This window comes from Trachypithecus francoisi, unplaced genomic scaffold (genome assembly GCF_009764315.1).
Source record: "Trachypithecus francoisi isolate TF-2019V2 unplaced genomic scaffold, Tfra_2.0 Lachesis_group0, whole genome shotgun sequence".
NCBI lineage: Eukaryota > Metazoa > Chordata > Mammalia > Primates > Cercopithecidae > Trachypithecus > Trachypithecus francoisi.
This window is the reverse complement of record NW_022681453.1, coordinates 193,010,782-193,030,468: the sequence shown is the minus strand read 5'-3', so window position 1 is coordinate 193,030,468 and position 19,687 is coordinate 193,010,782. Positions and strand designations below refer to the sequence as shown.

The following is a 19,687-nucleotide window of genomic DNA, read 5'->3' as shown; positions in this document are numbered from 1 at the left end:
GAACAACCTAAAATTCCTCCTTCAGAGAACAGCCAGGACCCTGGGAATGAGCTGGGGACCACTGGCTGCCCCTTGGCACCTTGGGGCTGTCATGGCCTTTTCTGCCTCCTGAAGGAGAGCAGATGGAGGGGCACCCGGGCAGGAGAGAGGTGGGAGGGAACCAGGCGGAGAAGAGAGCCCTGGATGACCATCTGAGGCTGACTCTGAGGGCACCAAGGGCCATTCAGTGGGAAAACTGATGTTTCGTACCATCTTCTGGCTTTTTGTGTGATCATGATTGACAAATAGAAAGATTGTTCTCCTAGCTCTTTCCCATGTGTTAAGGTATAACTGAGGAGTTGTACATTTACGTCTTTTTTTCTTAAGCCAGTACGTGCAATTGTATTATACATATTAATCTGTGACTTGCTTTTATGCTTAATACATCTGATATGTTTTTCTTCTGCAATTAAAGATGTATCTGTCTCATCTTTTAAAACTGGCTGTTTGGTATGGATTTTCCTGATGCGCACAGTCACTGTCCTGCAGACAGACATCTGAGTTGTTCACGGTGATCTGCGGCTACCAGCTGTACTGCCTGGAGCATGCTTGAACGTATCACTTTGTGCACATGCACCATCGTGTCTGTGTATGTGAGGGTTTACACATTTTGAGGGTTTTTTTTTTTTTTTTTGTAGAGATGGGGTCTCACTCTGCTGTCCAGCCTGGTCTCAAACTCCTGGCTTCAAGGGATCCTCTCACCTGAGCCTCCCCAGTCACTGGGATTACAGGTGTGAGCCACCATGCCTGGGTTTTTGAATTTTGATAGCTATTGGTCTACCAGTTTATATTCCCATCAACAGAGTGTGAGACTGCCATCATCCTTACCAGCCCGAGGCATTTTCCATCTTTTTTATTCTGCCAGGGGACGTAATGGTGTGGTCACAGCGTCCCCACCCCTGAGGGGAAGTGAGCAGGGCTCATAACGCCAGCTATGGAGGGTGCTGCGGAGGGGTCTGCCCCACCGAGGTGAGAGGTGAGTCTGGGTCTCACGGCCTCCAGTGCCCGATTCTGTGTTTATTAACTACAATAGAGACACACTCCAGGGCGGGAGAGAGCAGAGTTCCTGAAGCCCTGGGCAACCCTGGCTCTTCTGGTTCTCCCAGGGGGCTGGAAAGTGAGCCCTGAGGTTACAGGGCCTGTGGGTGGTAAATCAGGCTTTTCCTTTCAATAATAATAGATGTCCTCTCCCCTCACTAGTGGAACAGAACGGCTGTTCTGGGGGCTGACGGGGTGCTCCCTTGCTGTCTCTGTAGGGGAAGGTACTTCTCTGGGGAAGAGATGACTCTGTGCGGAAACCTGGAGTCCTGCAGCCTGATCTCCACAGTACCCCCGGCCTGGGGGACTGCTCCGTCCTGCATGGCCTGGTTACTGCGTGGAAACCCATGTGCTGTCACAAGAGCCAGAGAGAGTCCCCTATGAAGGCTGGACACCCCCCACAGCACACTTCCTACAGCATGGCTCCACCCGGGCCTCTCCCTCCTCCAGCACTCCTGGTGGCTCCCTACTGCCTCCAGAGGACGTTATCCCAGTCCTCAGTGAGGCCCTGCCACACAGCCTGGGCTCCAGCCACATTCTCCTGCTCACTCTGACCTGACGGTTTTTCTTTACCCTCTCCCCTCACCTTCCAGAGCCTGCTCATCTTTGTTTGAGACAGACTCTCGCTGTGTCGCCCAGGCTGGAGTGCAGTGGCGCGATCTCAGCTCACTGCAACCTCCGCCTCCGGAGTCCAAGCCATTCTCCTCCCTCAGCCTCCTAAGTAGCTGGGACTACAGGCGCCGCCACCTCGCCCAGCTAATTTTTTGTATTTTTAGTAGAGACGGGATTTCACGGTGTTAGCCAGGATGGTCTCGATTTCCTGACCTGGTGATCCACCCCCTCAGCCTCCCAAAGTGCTGGGATTACAGGTGTGAGCCACCACGCCCAGCTGAGCCCTGAGGAAGGGTCCGTCAGTGACCTCACTCCTCTCATCTTCTCCCAGTGCTGCTCTGCGTCTGTCTGAACTTCTGTCCACAGGGGTTGTGTGCCCGAGGACAGGAGCCAGTGGTGTGCAGATAGCATGGAGCCCACAGTCTGGGCTTGGACTCTGGCTCTGTCACTTAGCATGTGGCTGCGGGGAAATTAGTTAACAAGCCTGGGCCTCAGTTTTTCTGCCTGTGAAATGGGGGTAATTACTGCCACTCATAGGACTATTTGGCGGATCAGTAGTTCTCAATCATGAGTGTGTGGTGCGTGTGTGTGTGTGCGCACGTGTGTGAACTCTCCCTTCCTGGGGACATTTGGCAATGTCTAGAGACATTTTGTTTGTTACTTTTGGATCGGGGGATACTGCTGGCATCTAGAGGGCAGAGGCCAGGGATGCCATTGTGCCTCCTATGACGCATAGAACAGCTCCTGCAATGAAGAATTTTCTGCCTCCAAATATCACATGGTGAGGCCGAGAAAGCTGGTGGAGGTGAAATGATGGACAGCTGCAGTGAGGTACCCAAGGGGTCTCTGGTTCACAGCAGGTGCTTCCCAAATAGCCATCTTTAAATGTAGCCGATTCATCTCTGTGTTGTCCACCACTCCCAGCACAGTGCCTGACACAGAGAAGCTGGGTGCTAGGATTAGGGAGGACGGAAGAGGAAAAAGAGGGATATTCTTATTCGTGCAGGTTCAATGGAAAGAAAGTTAAAGTGGCCAGGCGCAGTGGCTCATGTCCGTAATCCCAGGACTTTGGGAGGATGAGGCGGGTGGATCACGAGGTCAGGAGATTGAGACCATCCTGGCCAACATGGAGAAACCCCGTCTATACTAAAACTACAAAAACTAGCTGGGCCTGCACACTGGTGGTGCACGCCTGTAATCCCAGCTACTCAGGAGGCTGAGGCAGGAGAATCGCTTGAACCCAGGAGGCGAAGGCTGCAGTGAGCCAAGATCGGGCCACTGCACTCCAGCCTGGGTGACAGAGTGAGACTCTGTCTCAAAAACAAAAAAAAGTTAAAGTACCTGATTTGGGAAGGTGGAGGGACCAAGGCTGTAAGAGGGCAGGTGTTCTCCAGGTGGGAGCAAGGCTGGTGGGTGAAGGGATGGAGCCGCAAGCTGTGTGGAGCCACTCCAAGCAGTGCCTGCCCCTCCGGGGCTCCTGTTATTTAATGGACAGACACTTTTTGTTTCTGACTCTGAATCACGGTGCCACAGTGAGGAGGAATGTGGCATGATTCAGGCTGTAGGCCTTGACCATGGCAAGCCACCCAAGCAACTATTTCAGTAATAACACTACGCACTTTTATAGCTTCCTTTCATCGCAGATCTCAAAGCACGGCGCAAATATTAATTAAGCCTCTTGGCACTCCGTGAGGCACTGTGTGTAAATATCACTCTCCCCACTTAACTGAGAGGGTAAACTGAGCCAGGCAAGGGCAGGCTGCTTCAGCCTGGGGCAGTTCAGGCCTTGTTGAGGCTCCATCTCGGAGGAGAAGCTGGGGTTTGGAAGCCTCCCCACCCCTCCAACTATGACTCCTGTATCCTCTTCCCCAGGCCCTTTTGGGGATACCACGTTTTGTCCCCACTGGGGAAAGGGGCAGACAGAGGCAGCAGGGTATGGGCTGTAATGCAGACGTGAGGGGCATAGGGAAGCTCCGCTCCGCACACCCAGATAGGCCCCTTGACTGCCCGTCCCCAAGCCAGAGATGTGTGTGCCTGCACCTCTCAGAGCAGCAGTCATGGCACAGAGCCCAGCATTGCAAGGAAATCGGAAACGCTGTTTTTAAAGGGGACACAGTGGTCATATTTTTCCTTGGAATCTAAAATAAATGCTTCTTCCAAAATGCTAACAACAGGTGAATCATGTTAATTGTCTGTAAATTTAAAGCCAAATAAAAAGTTTAAAATAAAAAAGAAATAGAAGAATACATGAGTTTTCTAGAACCACAGGGAGAAGCACTTGCCAATACTTCTAGGAGCAAAGAAACGCCCCTGAATCCTGCCCCATGCCTCTCTCGGGGTCCTTGTCCATGTCTCCTTGGGCGGGGCAGGGCAGCAGGGGTCCACAGTCACTTAGGGAGGGCGTTACAGGGTCGTTGTAAACTCCTCTCTCACAGCAGCCAAAGCAGTGAAACACTGGGGAAAAGAAAGAAAGAGGAAAACGTGTCCTGAGCTTTTAAACACGGTTGAAGCAAACCCCTTACATTTAGGGATGCCAGCTGTGTGTCCCCTGTAGTGCCAGCCCAGGACATCCAGGCGCTGCACTGTGGCCCACAGTCTCCCCTCCCAGGGCCGACACTGCCCTCTGCAGTGACTCACGCCCAGGATAGTTTAAATACCGGGACAGCTCAGGCAAGCCACACTCATGCTGCAGTCTTGAGCCGTCCCTCGTCCTCCTCTCAGGCTCCCTCTTGTCCACGGCAGGCGGGCGCCGAGCTGCTGGTAAGTAGGTGAGCCACCCCCTCCCTCCGCTCTGCTTAGGGGACCCGGCCAGCCCCTTCCCATCTCTGCTGGACTTGCTCCCCTGGGAGACCCCAGAAAGGGGCAGGGCTGACATGGGCCTGGGGATGCTCTCGGGACAGGGCCAGGAGAAGCCTGCGCTTGGAGGGGTGCAAGCCTGTCTCCCTCACTGCCCGGACACCAGGGCCACCAGCCGCTCTGCTGACGCCTCAGCAGTCTCTTGGCCCCTTGCCCTGAGCAGCTCGTGATGTCATCCTGGGGTGCTGAGATGTCTGAGACCAGCAAGGTGGGCTGAAAGTGGACGAAATTATCACCCGCTTGTCACTGGATTGACCTTTCTGGAATCTAGATCCACTGGGGGAAGAACTTTTCTTTTTAAGGCTCAGATTATTTGAGCCTGTGCTGTCTTTCCTGGCACTTACCCTGGGGGCCCCCAGTGGTCTGCCCCGCATTTGGGTCTGCCCAAGACTTTCCTTCATGGGGATTTCCCAGGCAAGAGAGCTGTCTTCTTTACACAGACGTGTAATTCCTGCAGGTGTGACTTCAGCAGATGTGCCGGTCCCTGGTTTGCAGTTCCAGTTTGGAATTCAGACATGGGCTCAGCGTTGTTCGGGCTCTAACCGTGTGGCTTAGGGGACACTATGCCGGCAGTTTCCCCTCTCTTCTGCTGGAAGTGTCGGCCTCTGTGGAGCCTGGTGGCTTTGAGCAGGGAGTCAGAGCAGGAGACGGATTTGTGATGAGGGGCGTGTGGATTTGAAATTGTGATGGCTGCACTTTGACCTGTGTCTCTGCTCAAATGTAGAGGCAGGACCTGGGGCCAAGAAACCAACTGTGGAAAACCAGAACTTTCAAGACTCTCCCACCCCTGCCAAAGTGCAAGAGCCATTCCACCTCCCAGGCCCAGTGCATCCCCTTGGTGCAGCTGCACTCTCTCTGGGACGACACGTGTGCTCCAGCTGCAGGTGCCGGGTGCCTGTCTGCCACGTGCCAGCTTCTCCTTTGAGGTTATCTGGGATACATCACTTTATCTCGGGCAGCTCTCAAATGTGCTGGTGCACTGGCTCCTTAATTTAGAAGTTCTCTAATGGCTGGCACTTCCTTCGTTCTGCATAGATTGAACATCTGGGGTAAATTCAGGGCCAGACAGTCCAATTTGTCTGTGGTCTTGAGTCAGCTGGGCGGGCTCAGCAGTGATGAGGCAGGCATGTGAGAGGGGTCGGGGCCAGGGGAAAGTTCTGGATAGATTCCGCAGAAAGTCAGGTCGTGGAAGCTTCTTCCCCAGGCTAGGGAACACTCGCTTAGCTTGCTCAGTAAATGGAGGGGTGGTGAGGTGAGGATAGGAGTAGATCCAGCCATGGAGAAATAAGAAGAGGTGGGGGAGAAGCCACCCCAACTCAGTCGTGCCAGTAAGCAGACTGTGATCACACATGGACAATTTGCTGCCCTGAATCCTGACCACGAAAGAGTCACTGCTGCTTCAGATTTCATGCCCTCTCTTGGCTTCGGGACACAGAAATTAGAATCTGCTTCCGATGCTGTTTTTGGATCAGGGGCGGATCCATTTCTCTCTATTTTGGGATCCCAGGTGCCCACCTGAGAAGGGGGCTGTTTGTAGATCGTGGCTAGTCTCATAAGAGCCCTCTTGGGCAGTTCTCCCTGTTCTGCTGGGCAATTTGTCAGTGTCTCCTGCCACCCTTGCCAGGCTAATGACAGTCCTGCTCTGGCCTCTGTAGGAAGCCAAACCTGGGAGGATCCCCAACAGAAGGGCTGGAAAGGAATTGCGCTTTTTAACCGATTTTCTTTTTTAAAACAATAAGCAACATTTTGGCTTTGAAGGGCTGTGAGAGATGAGAGGTGGGCTTCCCCACTTGATCAAGGTGAGGGTGAGGGTGTGGCCAGTCTGGCTTCGGAGTTCAAGGATGCTTTCTGTTTGGGGTGGAATATTCCCAAATCAGGGGCCTGTAACCTCGGCCCCAGGTCCTGCCTCTACATTTGAGCAGAGACACAGGTCAAGGTGCAGCTGTCCCAATTTCAAATCCACACACCCCTCATCACAAATCCATCTGCAGCCCTGACTCCATCTCCAGCCTTGTTGTTGAGATTACAGGGGTCAACCCCTTCTGGTGACCCCCCGTCCCTTCCCTCCCTTCCCTACAGTCCTCCAGGAGACCCAGGTGGAACTGAACAAACACTGGCATCAGAGCAGCCTTAAAGAAGGAATCCCTGAACCCACACAGCCTGGTAGTCGGTAGAAGCACTTGCCCTTGGCGAATCATGCTGGGCAGGCGGAAGGTGGATTGTATGAGCCTCAGTTGATTTACGCTGGGGGGCGCAAAACCACCTCCTCCCCAGTCCCAGGCGCTGCCAGACGTGTGGTTGACAAGGTCCCGAATCCCGGTGATGAGGCTCAGGGGTTCGCCAAGCTCTGTAGTGAGGGGCCCTGATCGGGTGTCAGAAGTCTCTAACGGACTGTGTGACCTTGGGCAAGTCCCCTCCGCCTGGGGACCCCCTCAGCTTTCCCAGCTACAAAATGAGCAGACAGTTTGACTAGGTGCACTCAGAAAGCTCTTGCACCTCTGATGCTCCAGGCTGTAAGTACCGTTTCTGGAAGCAGCTTCTATCGCCAGGTTCAACTCAGCACAAACCACAGTTCCTAATGGGGATGCAGAGAGAAATATTGGTAGAGGGTGGGGCCAGGCCTGTGGCAGGACCTGCGGCCTCTCCCATGCTGGGTCCTCTTGTTCTCAGCGGTCAGCGACGAAAGGTCCAAGCCTGGGTTCTCGGCTAGTCTAGACCTCACGTGGTGTTTCTGAGCATGTTCTGTGGACTCCTGCATTGGAGTCATTTGGGAAGTTTGTAAAACATGCAGAATCCTGCGCCCCACTGAGACCTAGGGATCAGGATCTCTGTGGGTGGAGTCTCCAGAGATTTTGATTTTACCCAACAACAAAAATAACAATTGCCACAAACGTTTATTGGGTCCTCACGTTGTGCCAAGAACTCACCCAAGTGCTTCACATGCATTAACTCATTTAATCCTCACAGCAGCAACGCTATGAGGTCAGTTCTGTTAAACAAGTCAGGCGATTTTATGTGCTGCCCCAGGAGAGGGGATGTTTGGTGAGATGGGGAGGTCTGGAGGCACTGAGGCCTGAGCTTCAGGCCAAGCCTCTCAGGCAGACCGACCAGCCTGAGCCCCCATGAGCACGTGATTGAGGACAACACCTGCTGTGGGCAGTGGGGACAGACCCTGGCTGCTCCAAGCCTGACATCTTCCTTGGGAGCCCTTAGGCTGGTTGGGTGACATCTCTCTGTAGACAAGGCCACGACTGGGTAGCCCTCTGTGGGGAGAAGGCAGAGGCCAGGGAGAGACAGCCCCTCTCTGGGTCTCAGTTTCCCCGGGTGCACTGGGAGGGGCAGGACCAGAAGCTCCCAGAGGCCCCTCCCGGTCCCTGGGTTCCAGGCAACAGGTATTGGCTGCGTGCAGACATGCTGATTACTGAGTGGGATTGCCCTGGCTGGGAAACCTGGAGGCAGGTGAACCTGAAAAGATGGGCACGGGTTCCTCAGGCCTCAGCACGAAGCTGGAGCCAGGCCGGGCGGCCCTGCTGGAGGTCCAGCAGGTCCTCTGCGGAAAAGAAGTGAGGAGCATGAGGGGCTTCAGGCCAAATTTCCTTCCTGCCTCACATCAGAAGATAGCAGAGCTCCAAGGGCCCTTGGAAGTCTTTACTGAAGGGGAAACTGAGGCCTGGCGAATTGCCCTAGGCTCACACTTCAACTTAGTGTCAACCAGAGTGGAATGCTGGTGTTCCAGGCTGCCTGCAAAAGTTATGCTCTGTGGCATTAAAATAAGGAGTCTCCTTCCAGGGAACCTCGTGTTCAGGGAATGTGAATGATGATATTAAACTAAAAACGTCCCAACCTACCAACCAACAAAGCCCAGGGCTTCGAGGCTAATTATGTGTTTGCTCATGAGTCACGGTGCTTCTGCTGAGACCCGAAGCCAGAGTGCCCTGGTTCGTGCGCTTCTGCTCACGGGGAGGGACTGCATCAGAGCGCCCAGGTGAGCTGTCAGGCTGTCCTTCGGTTTGTCTGCTCGGCTTGCTGACTTCATGGGCCAGTGATAGACGCCAGGCTATCCCCCCTTCCCAGGAGCTGGACAGGGGCTGGACTGAGTCACTGAAGTGATTGAGGACGCTCTCGGCTGCCTGGAGAAGTTATAATTAGGGCAGCTTTGTGGCCCTTTAACCGCCGTCTGTCATAGCTGCCAAGCGGCACCAGGCAGCGTGGGCTATTAGGCCTCCATGTGCCGGGCTCCTGGAGGCTGCGGCCACTGCGTGAGCTGGCACCATGCGCTGAGAATCCAAGGGCCCAGCTGTCCGTCCCGGTTCTGTGGCCCCTCCCTCCCCTGCGGGCTTTGCAGCTGGGTTTGAGGGGAGCTCTTTGGAGGTCCTGTGGAGCCCTGGGCGCCAGCCGCAGCAGTCAAAAGTGCTGGAAAACAGGAAACTGCTGCATGTGGTGCTGGGGTGGGCTTTGCAGATGTGAGGATTTATAAAGAGGAAAATCTGCAAATTCTTGCAATATTTGTCGTGCTGAGTGTGGTCCATTTTAGACAGTGGTGGCCCTGTTCCCGTAGGGAATTATCTCTGCAGTCCTCCCAGGTCAAGAGGCACCTTCCCCTGGTACAAGCCCTTCCTGGACTGGCTTGATGCCCCTCCCCAGCTGGGGAGTGCAGACTCAGAGAAAGCCACATAAAGATGGGTCCTCAGAGGGTGCCTCGTCCTACACTGCCATTTATAGATGGGAAACTCAAGATTGCCCTGGGCTGGCCAGGTGACGTGCACTTAATTTAGTCTCTGACACTTGGGCTGTGACACCGTTTTGAAGCACGTTGGGTATATGAGTGTATATCAAATATAAGCGCCAGCTAGCTTGTCTCCAGGAGCATTTCAAGCTCCACCTTTTGTACGTCAGCCCAGGCAGTAAATATCTCACATACACTTCCAGCAAAGAGATGGGCAAATACCCACTGCCCACACAGACGCCTAAGAGCACAGGCACCGTTGTCTTGGTGGACAGATTGTTTTCTCATGCCCTGGAACTCAGCCTTAGAATCCTAAGATCTTAGGAATGGACAGGCCACCAGTTGTCTTCCAGTCCAATGCCCTACCAGGCATGAGAATCTTCTCTACAGCTGGCTTACCAAGTGGTTGCTTTAGCCTCTGCTGGATTGCTTCCGGTGACAGCTTACTCCTCTGTGAGGTTGCCCATTTTGACTCTGGATAGGCTGTCTTCCGTGGTGAACTGAAATCTGCTCCTCTATAACTTCCACACCTGTTTGACCTCTGGAGCCACACTGAGCCGGGTTCTTTCCGTATCTCATGGCAGCCCTTCAGGGATGCTAGAAAAGTGACTATGGTTCCTCACAGCATCTCTGCCTCTGGTTATTTATTCATCCACAGCTCCTTCACTTTAATTTTAATTTAATTTTTTTCTCACCATGTCTTAGGGTGCTGACACAGTCCCTTCAATGGATGCTCAGACGTCTTGCTTTCTAGACCCCCTCACCATCCTCTAGAATTCTTCAGGAGGTCAGTTTGTCATTAGCCTTTTGAAGGTCAGAGTGGAACTGAGCCCAGCACTATAGGTGTGGCCGTGTCAGGACAGTGTAGGGTGAGACCATCACCTCCTTTTTTCTACATGTGATACTTCTATTAATCCAGTCTCAGACCACACTAGCTTTTGTGGGCAGCCTCCTTCCTTTGTTGTTGTTAGTAAAAAGTCCTAAGTCTTCTCCTAGGGTGAATATTGAGCCACTTTTTTTTTTGTGCACTCTCTTTAGGCAGCTCATTTTCTGTTGTCAGCTTCTGGACCTGACATTTATCGATATAAATTTATTTTTTTAGATATGTCCCTAGCGTAATCTGGCCCCATTCCTTTGCATCTAGATGCCATTGGACAGGTATTCTTTTTCCTTTCTTATTTCCATTGTTCTATATACTTAGTCAAGTTCTTAACGGAAAAGTATGACAGGTCAGGGCTTGCATAGGCTGTGAACAAATAAACAAATTAAGGTCTCGGCTGGGCGCGGTGGCTCACGCCTGTAATCCCAGCACTTTGGGAGACCGAGGCGGGTGGATCACGAGGTCAGGAGATTGAGACCAGCCTGACCAACATGGTGAAACCCTGTCTTCACTAAAAATACAAGTTAGCCAGGTGTGGTGGCACGCGCCTGTAATCCCAGCTACTCAGGAGGCTGAGGCAGGAGAATGGCTTGGACCTGGGAGGTGGAGGTTGCAGTGAGCAGAGATTGTGCCACTGCACTCCAGCCTGGGGGACAGACTCTGTCTCAAAAAAAAAAAAAAAATTCAAGGTCTGTGTGGTTGGGGAATGGGCTTAGGTTTTTATCTCAGAGTAAGCTTGTTGGGGAAGGGCAGGGAAGGGATGCGTGGGGCTGAGGCCAAATTGGGAAGCCTGAGTTACTCTGAGATGTGGGCCAGGTTCCAGACCCCATGAATTCAGAGCCACAAACAGAGACCAGATAAATACCTTCGTTACCCAACCATTGATGGCTTCTATGCCATCATTTGAAATTCCTTTCTCTGACTCAGGAATTTTGCTCATGGAAAGGGAGGCATAGCATTAACACTCGAAGTACTTCCCTAGGGGTCTGGAGACCTGGACTTTAAGCTCAGAGGCCTTTCCTTGCTTCTTGCATCCCCATAAAGTGATGGAAATGAGTGGCCAGCAGTGACTGCTGAATCTTCCGGGAGTTTGGATCTTTGAACCTTTGGTGGAAGTTGGAGATACTTTCACATATACACAGAAATTCTTAGTCCCTTGACTACGGATGCCAAGACCAGAAGCACTTTGAGGCCCTCCTGACTTTAGGAGTCTATAGGGTCCATGCTGTGGACAAGCATGGGACAACGGCACGCATTTGCACAGCACTGGCCGGGATGGCCCTGCATCCTTTCCCCATTCGCTCCTCACAACAGCCCCAAGAGTGGGGCAGGAGTTACTATCCCTTCTTCACACACGAGGGAGCTGAAGCTGGCAGGCCTCAAGCTTCATTCAAGGTGAAACTGCTGGTGATCCTTAAATATTCATATAGGGACCGGCACCCATGTCCCATATCTCTACATTTTACACACACACGTGCGCGCACACACACACAGAGTTATAGATGTCATTGTCATCAGTGATTTCAAACACCAACATTTCCATGAACTTACCTCCATTTCAGAACATCTGACCTACCATCTTTTAGCTCAAAGTACATCTCAGTAGGTTTTCTGAAACTGACTCAAGGACACTGCAGTGTTTCTTGTGGAAAGTGGGACTTATACCCACAAGACTAGCTTCAGGCGTCAGCTAAGCCACAGCAGCCTCTCCCAGCAAGGCAGGACGTGGTGCAGACACGTCATTTCCTTTTCCTGGGAGGGTGGTTTGAATTCGACCTAGATGAAGCACAGGTGAAAGGGTTAACAGATGGCTAAGTGATGGTTGGTGGTCATGGGCTGGGCGGGGCAGGTCCAGGCGAGGGTGAGGAAGAGCTGCTTCCACTGTAGTCTTTCAGGCAGATCCTAGCTCTGTGGTCCTAACTCTGCTGCTGCTGCACCTCCCGGCAGGCCAGCGTGTTTGTGGCCTCACCATCTTCCCCCAGGTTCAGGCCTATTTATTTGTTCCCATTGTCTCCGTGTTCCTCCTGACAAGGCTGTGTTTAACCAGCACATTCAGATGATGTGAGGGATACAAAGATGCATAAGATATAGTTCCTGCCCTAAGAACCTGTAGGGATGAAAGATGAATTCCTTGTCCATGGAAAGAATATTGGCTGGGGAAGGAGACAGACAGGGACACAGTGAATGCCATCCAAGGCCACCATGGCATGGCCAATGATGGAGACTGGGAAGATGACTTCATGGAAGGGTAACTGATTGACTCATGGAATCTGGGCAGTGTCCTAAAGGTGATTGCCCTGGAGCTGGACTTGGAAGCATGGGACAACTTTGTATAAGGACAAGGTGCACTCCAGGTAGGGAGAATTGCCTGGGCAAAGACATGGAAGCAGAAAGGCAGGGGCAGAGGTGCAGAGGTTTGCTGGCCAGAGCAGATGGAGCATGAATTCAGCATGTGATGATGGGGTTCAAAGCCAAGCCAGCGTTGGCACTGCAAGTTGATGTTGGCTTAAAACTTGCCAGTGTTGGTTAGGGGACCCTGACTAACGTGTGCTCTCTCCCCCTGCAGAGGCTATGCCACTGAAGCATTATCTCCTTTTGCTGGTGGGCTGCCAAGCCTGGGGTGCAGGGTTGGCCTACTATGGCTGCCCTAGTGAGTGTACCTGCTCCAGGGCCTCCCAGGTGGAGTGCACCGGGGCACGCATTGTGGCCGTACCCACTCCTCTGCCCTGGAACGCCATGAGCCTGCAGATCCTCAACACACACATCACTGAACTCAGTGAGTCCCCGTTCCTCAATATCTCAGCCCTCATCGCCCTGAGGATTGAGAAGAATGAACTGTCACACATCATGCCCGGGGCCTTCCGAAACCTGGGCTCACTGCGCTATCTCAGCCTCGCCAACAACAAGCTGCAGGTTCTGCCCATCGGCCTCTTCCAGGGCCTGGACAGCCTCGAGTCACTCCTTCTGTCCAGTAACCAGCTGGTGCAGATCCAGCCGGCCCACTTCTCCCAGTGCAGCAACCTCAAGGAGCTGCAGCTGCATGGCAACCACCTGGAATACATACCCGACGGAGCCTTCGACCACCTGGTGGGACTCACGAAGCTCAATCTGGGCAAGAATAGCCTCACCCACATCTCACCTAGGGTCTTCCAGCACCTGGGCAACCTCCAGGTCCTCCGGCTCTATGAGAACAGGCTCACGGATATCCCCATGGGCACTTTTGATGGGCTTGTCAACCTGCAGGAACTGGCTCTGCAGCAGAACCAGATCGGGCTGCTCTCCCCTGGTCTCTTCCGCAACAACCACAACCTCCAGAGACTCTACCTGTCCAACAACCACATCTCCCAGCTGCCGCCCAGCATCTTCATGCAGCTGCCCCAGCTCAACCGTCTTACCCTCTTTGGGAATTCCCTGAAGGAGCTCTCTCCGGGGATCTTCGGGCCCATGCCCAACCTGCGGGAGCTTTGGCTCTATGACAACCATATCACTTCTCTACCCGACAATGTCTTCAGCAACCTCCGCCAGTTGCAGGTCCTGATTCTTAGCCGCAACCAGATCAGCTTCATCTCCCCGGGTGCCTTCAACGGGCTCACGGAGCTTCGGGAGCTGTCCCTCCACACCAACGCATTGCAGGACCTGGACGGGAACGTCTTCCGCATGTTGGCCAACCTGCAGAATATCTCCCTGCAGAACAACCGCCTCAGACAGCTCCCAGGAAATATCTTTGCCAACGTCAATGGCCTCATGACCATCCAGCTGCAGAACAACCAGCTGGAGAACTTGCCCCTTGGCATCTTCGATCACCTGGGGAAACTGTGTGAGCTGCGGCTGTATGACAATCCCTGGAGGTGTGACTCAGACATCCTTCCACTCCGCAACTGGCTCCTGCTCAACCAGCCTAGGTTAGGGACGGACACTGTACCTGTGTGTTTCAGCCCAGCCAATGTCCGAGGCCAGTCCCTCATTATCATCAATGTCAACGTTGCTGTTCCGAGTGTCCATGTCCCTGAGGTGCCTAGTTATCCGGAAACGTCATGGTACCCAGACACATCAAGTTATCCTGACACCACATCCATCTCTTCTACCACTGAGCTAACCAGCCCTGTGGAAGACTACACCGATCTGACCACCATTCAGGTCACTGATGACCGCAGCGTTTGGGGCATGACCCAGGCCCAGAGCGGGCTGGCCATTGCCGCCATTGTCATTGGCATTGTTGCCCTGGCCTGCTCCCTGGCTGCCTGCATCGGCTGTTGCTGCTGCAAGAAGAGAAGCCAAGCCGTCCTGATGCAGATGAAGGCACCCAACGAGTGTTAAAGAGGCAGGCTGGAGCAGGGCTGGGGAATGATGGGACTGGAGGACCTGAGAACTTCATCTTTCTGCCTCCACCCCTGGGTCCGTGGAGCTTTCCCGTGATTATTCTTTCTGGCCCTAGAGAAAGGTGCGCCTACCTCTTCCTGACCTGCCTGATTCTCCCTTAGAGAAGCAGGTCGTGCCGGACCTTCGTACAATCAGGAAGATAGATTCAACTGGCCATGGCAAAAGCCCTGGGGATTTCTGATTCATATCTCCTGGGCTTCCTTCAAGAGGGCTCCTCCTCCAAATCCTCCCCACCTGTCCTCCAAGAACAGCCTTCCCTGCGCCCAGGCCCCTTCCTGGCTTCTGTAGACTCAGTTAGTCCACAGCCTGCTCACTTCGTGGGAATAGTTCTCCGCCGAGATAGCCCCTCTCACCTAAGTATTATGTAAGTTGATTTCCTTCTTTTGTTCCTCTTGTTTGTGCTATGGCTTGACCCAGCATGTCCCCTCAAATGAAAGTTCTCCCCTTGGTTTTCTGCTCCTGAAGGCAGGGTGAGTTCTCTCCTCAAAGAAGACTTCAAACCATTTAACTGGTTTCTTAGGAGCCGTCAAGCAGCCTGATTTTGGAGATGCTGTGAAAGAGAGAAGGAAAATCATGCCGCTCAGTTCCTGGAGACAGAGCCGTCATCAGCATCTCACTTGTGATTTTTATCTGGAAAAGGAAGGAAGACCCCAGCACAGCAAGCTCAGCCTTTTAGAGAAGGATCTTTCCAAACGGCAAACTTTGCTTTGAAAACTTTAGCCCTTTAAGGAATGAAATCATGTAGGATTTTGGAATTCTAAAAACATTAAAATCAGCTTATTGGTACAGGATAGAGAAAGAAATCTGGTGCCTGGGGTCCTTGTGTTCACCCCTAGAGTTTTGTTTTAAAATTTTTAATTGAAGCGTATGTGCAGAAAAGTGGGTACAGCTTGGTGGATTTTCACAAACTGAACATACGTGTGTAATCAGCATTCAGACCCAGACACAGAGCATCACCAATATCCCCCATCCTGGGCTTTTCCCAGAGGAGACCGGGGCTTCTGGAGATGGACTTACCTAGGACCTGCTCCCCGTGAGCCAGGACGGTGTCCCCACAGCCAGCCTGTGCAAAGGCCCAGTGGCCAGGGGTGGAGGAGAATATGTGGGTGTGGACAGGGTGGGAGACTCCAGCCTGCACAGGAGATCTGATTAAATCTGGAGACCCTGAAACCTGGGGCACCCTGGCTGGCCAGGTCAGAAGCATCCGATCTGCAGAGGTCCGTGCAGCCACACCCCCTTCCCTACCAGCAAGCTGTCTGTGGCTCATCGGAGGCCCCTCCGCCTGGAGCCTTTTATGGGCATGACATGCCTGTATCTGTTTTTAATTTTCATTCTTCACTTAGGGGAAGTGAAATAGCTCAGAGATGAGATCCTTTAATTGAAAACCAAGTGTAACGGAATCCAGTGTCTTTCTAATATGGTAAAATTCTCCGTCAGCATCACAGTCAGCTGGCCGCTAAACTTCAGCATCTCACTTACAGCAGGCAATGTGGGGGTACAACGGCAGGTCACACTGGGTCTGGGGGCTCCCTGGAGCTCCTCTTGCATGTGGTCTGGTTAGGAGTTGAGTTGTTTGCTCCAGTGTTACTCTCCTCCTCGAGTCACAGTCACACGAATGCCTGCTTTCTCTGGCCTTCCTGCTACAAACATATTCACATGGCGCTCAAGAAGTTAGGCTCATGGCAACATGTGGCTTTCTCCGGACAACTGGCCCAGTTTACAGTGAAATGGAGAATTTCGGGTCTCCATGTCTGCCCAGGAAAGAACTTCGGCTGACTCCGCGGGGACTTGGAAATCCAACACCAATCCTGACGGGCTCTGACTAGTTCCCCGCTCCGCAAGACACTGTGACATCCCCCAGAATCGGAGCACAGCGCTGGCCACGTTTCCCTTCCACTTCCTGCACAAAAAGGGTCCAGAGGGATGTTTGCAAACTCTAGGGCACTTTGTAGCTTTTCACCCTCTGTCCCAAGGAACTAGGAGAGATGAGGCCAGTTAGAGACAAGAGATGTCATCTCCCCATGACAAATCTGGGTCCCCAGGGCATTTCCAAACTATTGGTAGTACCTGGAGGACATGCACCAAGCCTTGCCAGGGCCAACAGGAAGTGAGCCCAGAGCATGGCACATGAGCGTCACCCACTGATGGTGGCCTGCTGTGCCAACAGGGACAGCCCAGCCCGTACCCCTCCAGATAGGAAGCATGGGTTTGCCCACATTCCTCGTCTCCAGACCTGTTGGGTGCTCCTGTGAGTGGCCTCTGTGCATAGGCACAAGTGGTCTCTGTGCATAGGCACAAGTGGGCCAGGACTGGAGAGACGTGGGAGGCCTCCTCATCCAGTGGGCCCTGCCAATCTTAACCCAGAACCCCTGGTATTCCTGGCAGTAGCCATGACATTGGAACACCTTCCTCTCCAGCCCAGAGGCTGACCTGAGGGCCTCTGTCCTCAGAGGACACCACCCAGGAGTACCATAGGTGAGGGGTAAGGGCCCCCTTATGTGAACCTCTTGCCTCTTTCTTTCTCCCATCAGAGTAGTTGGATGGAGCCATTGGGCCTCCTTTTCTTCAGTGGGCCCTTCAACCTCTCTGCACCATGTTGCCTGGCTAGGGAACTACAAGAAAAACTGAGTGGAGTCTCCTTTCCAACAGGATGATGCATTTGCTCAATTCTCAGGGTTGGAATGAGCCGGCTGGTCCCCCAGAAAGCTGGAGTAGGGTACAGAGTTCAGTGCACTTTTCCCCTCTGTTTACAGCTCCTTGACAGTCCCATGCCCATCTGGATTGGGAGCTGGGAGTCAGTGTTGGAGAAAAGACAACAAAAGCCAATGAGAACCACTATTTTTTAAGAGGGCTTACTGTGCACAGGTACCCTTCAAAGCATTGGGTGTGGATTCTCTCTCTAGCCCTCAGCACCCCTGCGGTAGGAGTGCCACCTCTACCAGCTTGTGATGGGGTACAGAGGCACTTGCTCTTCTGCATGGTATTCAATAGGCTGGGAGTTTTATTTATCTCTTCGAACTTTTTACAAGAGCTCATGGCTTGTCTTGGCTCGTCATTAAACCAAAGAAAATGGAAGCCGTTCCCCTGTTGCTCTCCAAAGTCTTGGTCATTGGAACCTCACTTGGCACCATATAGATCAAAAGCTTTGTAACTACAGGAAAAAATAAACTCATCCACCCCTTAAAGAATAGAATAGCTGGTCCCTCTCATGGGAATTGGGCTGTACGTATATTGTTCTTCCTCCTTAGAATTTAGAGATAGGAGAGCTCTTAGAACTTTTCATGGATACAATTTCCACAACCTTTCAGATGCCAACGTAAAGCTGTTGGGAAAGAATTTCCAAACTCAGGAAGTTTACAGAGAACAGACAGCTAGAGATAACTCGGGAACCAGAGTTGGTCGACAGATGTTAGATGTATCCTAGCTTTTAGCTGTAAACCACTCAAAAGATTCTGTCCCAGATCCCACAGTCAGAGCTGGTTCCGGGTTGTTGGGAAGGCAGTGGTGGCCTTGGGAAGGAAGCCACTGCTGTGGTTCCGAGAGGGTGGGCTGGCAAGCCACTTCGGGTAAAACTCCTTCCGCCCCAGGTTTCTTCTTCTCTTAAGGAGAGATTGTTCTCAGCAACCCTGTGCCTTCATGCTGCCTTCAAAAGTAGATCATGTTTGCCTTGCTTAGAGAATTACTGCAAATCAGCCCCAGTGCTTGGCGATGCATTTAGAGATTTCTAGGCCCTCAGGGTTTTGTAGAGTGTGAGCCCTGGTGGGCAGGGTTGGGGGTCTGTCTTCTGCTGGATGTTGCTTGTAATACATTTGGTGTACAGAATCAACAATAAATAGTTTACATGGGCTGTGTGTGTTCTCTATGGACATCTTGGGTAGGGGATCTCACACCTGTGGATTCTGCTCTTGCTATGTTTGTGCAAGGTTGAACTGGACAGATCCTCACAGAAAGCAGATTCTGGGCTGAGAATAGGCCTTTGGAAAGTGAGTGGGAGGCCAGGTGCGGTGGCTCACACCTGTATTCCCAGCACGTTGGGAGGCCAAGGTGGGTGGTCAGGAGTTCAAGACCAGCCTGGCCAACATGGCAAAACCCCGTCTCTACTAAAAATACAAAAATTAGCTGCACATAGTGGTGTGTGCCTGTAATCCCAGCTACTCGGGAGGCTGAGGCAAGATAATTGCTTGAACCTGGGAGGCAGAGCCGAGATGGCGCCACTGCACTCCATCCTGGGAGACAGCACGAGACTCCATCTCCAAAAAAAAAAAAAAAAAAAGAAAGAAAAAGAAAAAAAAAAAAAAAGAAAGAAAGAAAAGAAAAAGAAAATGAGTAGGGACCAAAAAGAAAATAACAAATGGTATCTATAGGCCACCGTGACTGGAAAAGACCTGAAGAATCAGTTCAACCCATTTTACAGATGAGGAAAAGGAGCTCAAGACAGGAAATGAAGATCCTATAGTCACCCAGTAAGCCAGTGGCTGAGCCAGCCCTGCAACCCAGGCCTCAGGCTCCCAGGCTAGTTCTTTTATGCCACCAGGAAGGCACTGACATTCAGTCAGCATTTGTTCAAAGCACACGCGTGTATGCACACACACACATACACGCAGGCAGGTGGCAGGACTAGCTTGCACACCTCTGGTCTCCGATAAGTACTTAGCACCAGGCTCAGGAAGTTCCAGGCTCTCAGGCGACACTGTCTGAAGGAAGGTGACTCCCTCCAAGTGTCCAGGCATCCCCAGAACTCCCTCAGGCCTCTGGGTTCCAGGGGTGCCACAGCTGCTGGTGCAGGCCCAGCAGTTAAGAGAGGGGTGATCTGCTGTCCCTGTCCCTTTATCCCACGATTACACCCAGGAAAAGGGCTTCCAGTCATATTTACCTGGACTCTTCTAGCACCTTAGATCCCTTCTGCCAGGTGGAAGCCTGTCTTAGGAGATTAAGCCCGACAGGGGTCAGTCATGTTCGCCATATTACAGGGCTGGGCCCCTTCAATGAGCGGCGCGGGGCTTGGTCCTTCCCTAGCCACTGAACCTCAGTACACGCAAACAGCTTTCTGGAATTTTGGATAATGGGGAAAGGAATTAGAATCTCCATCCTTTCTCTTTCAGAAAATCCTTGGATTGTTGTATTTGTTTGTTTGAGGCGGAGTCTCGTTCTGTTGC

At 52.5% G+C, this 19,687-nt stretch overlaps 1 protein-coding gene across 3 annotated transcripts; it reads left to right on the top strand.

The window, feature by feature from the left end:
* The first annotated feature begins 4,348 nt into the window (after window positions 1-4,348).
* Window positions 4,349-18,378, top strand: LRRC15 (leucine rich repeat containing 15). Of its 3 annotated transcripts, XM_033213073.1 has the most exons (3): window positions 4,357-4,449; window positions 9,977-10,058; window positions 12,718-18,378. In XM_033213073.1, the coding sequence occupies exon 3, from the start codon at window positions 12,723-12,725 to the stop codon at window positions 14,466-14,468; it is 1,746 nt and encodes a 581-aa protein (XP_033068964.1). In that variant the 5' UTR covers window positions 4,357-4,449; window positions 9,977-10,058; window positions 12,718-12,722; the 3' UTR covers window positions 14,469-18,378. The 3 variants fall into 3 exon arrangements, with proteins under 3 accessions (XP_033068963.1, XP_033068964.1, XP_033068965.1); XM_033213072.1 differs by lacking the exon at window positions 9,977-10,058 and having other exon boundaries at window positions 4,349-4,449; XM_033213074.1 differs by lacking the exon at window positions 9,977-10,058 and having other exon boundaries at window positions 4,375-4,457.
* Window positions 18,379-19,687: the final 1,309 nt, after the last annotated feature.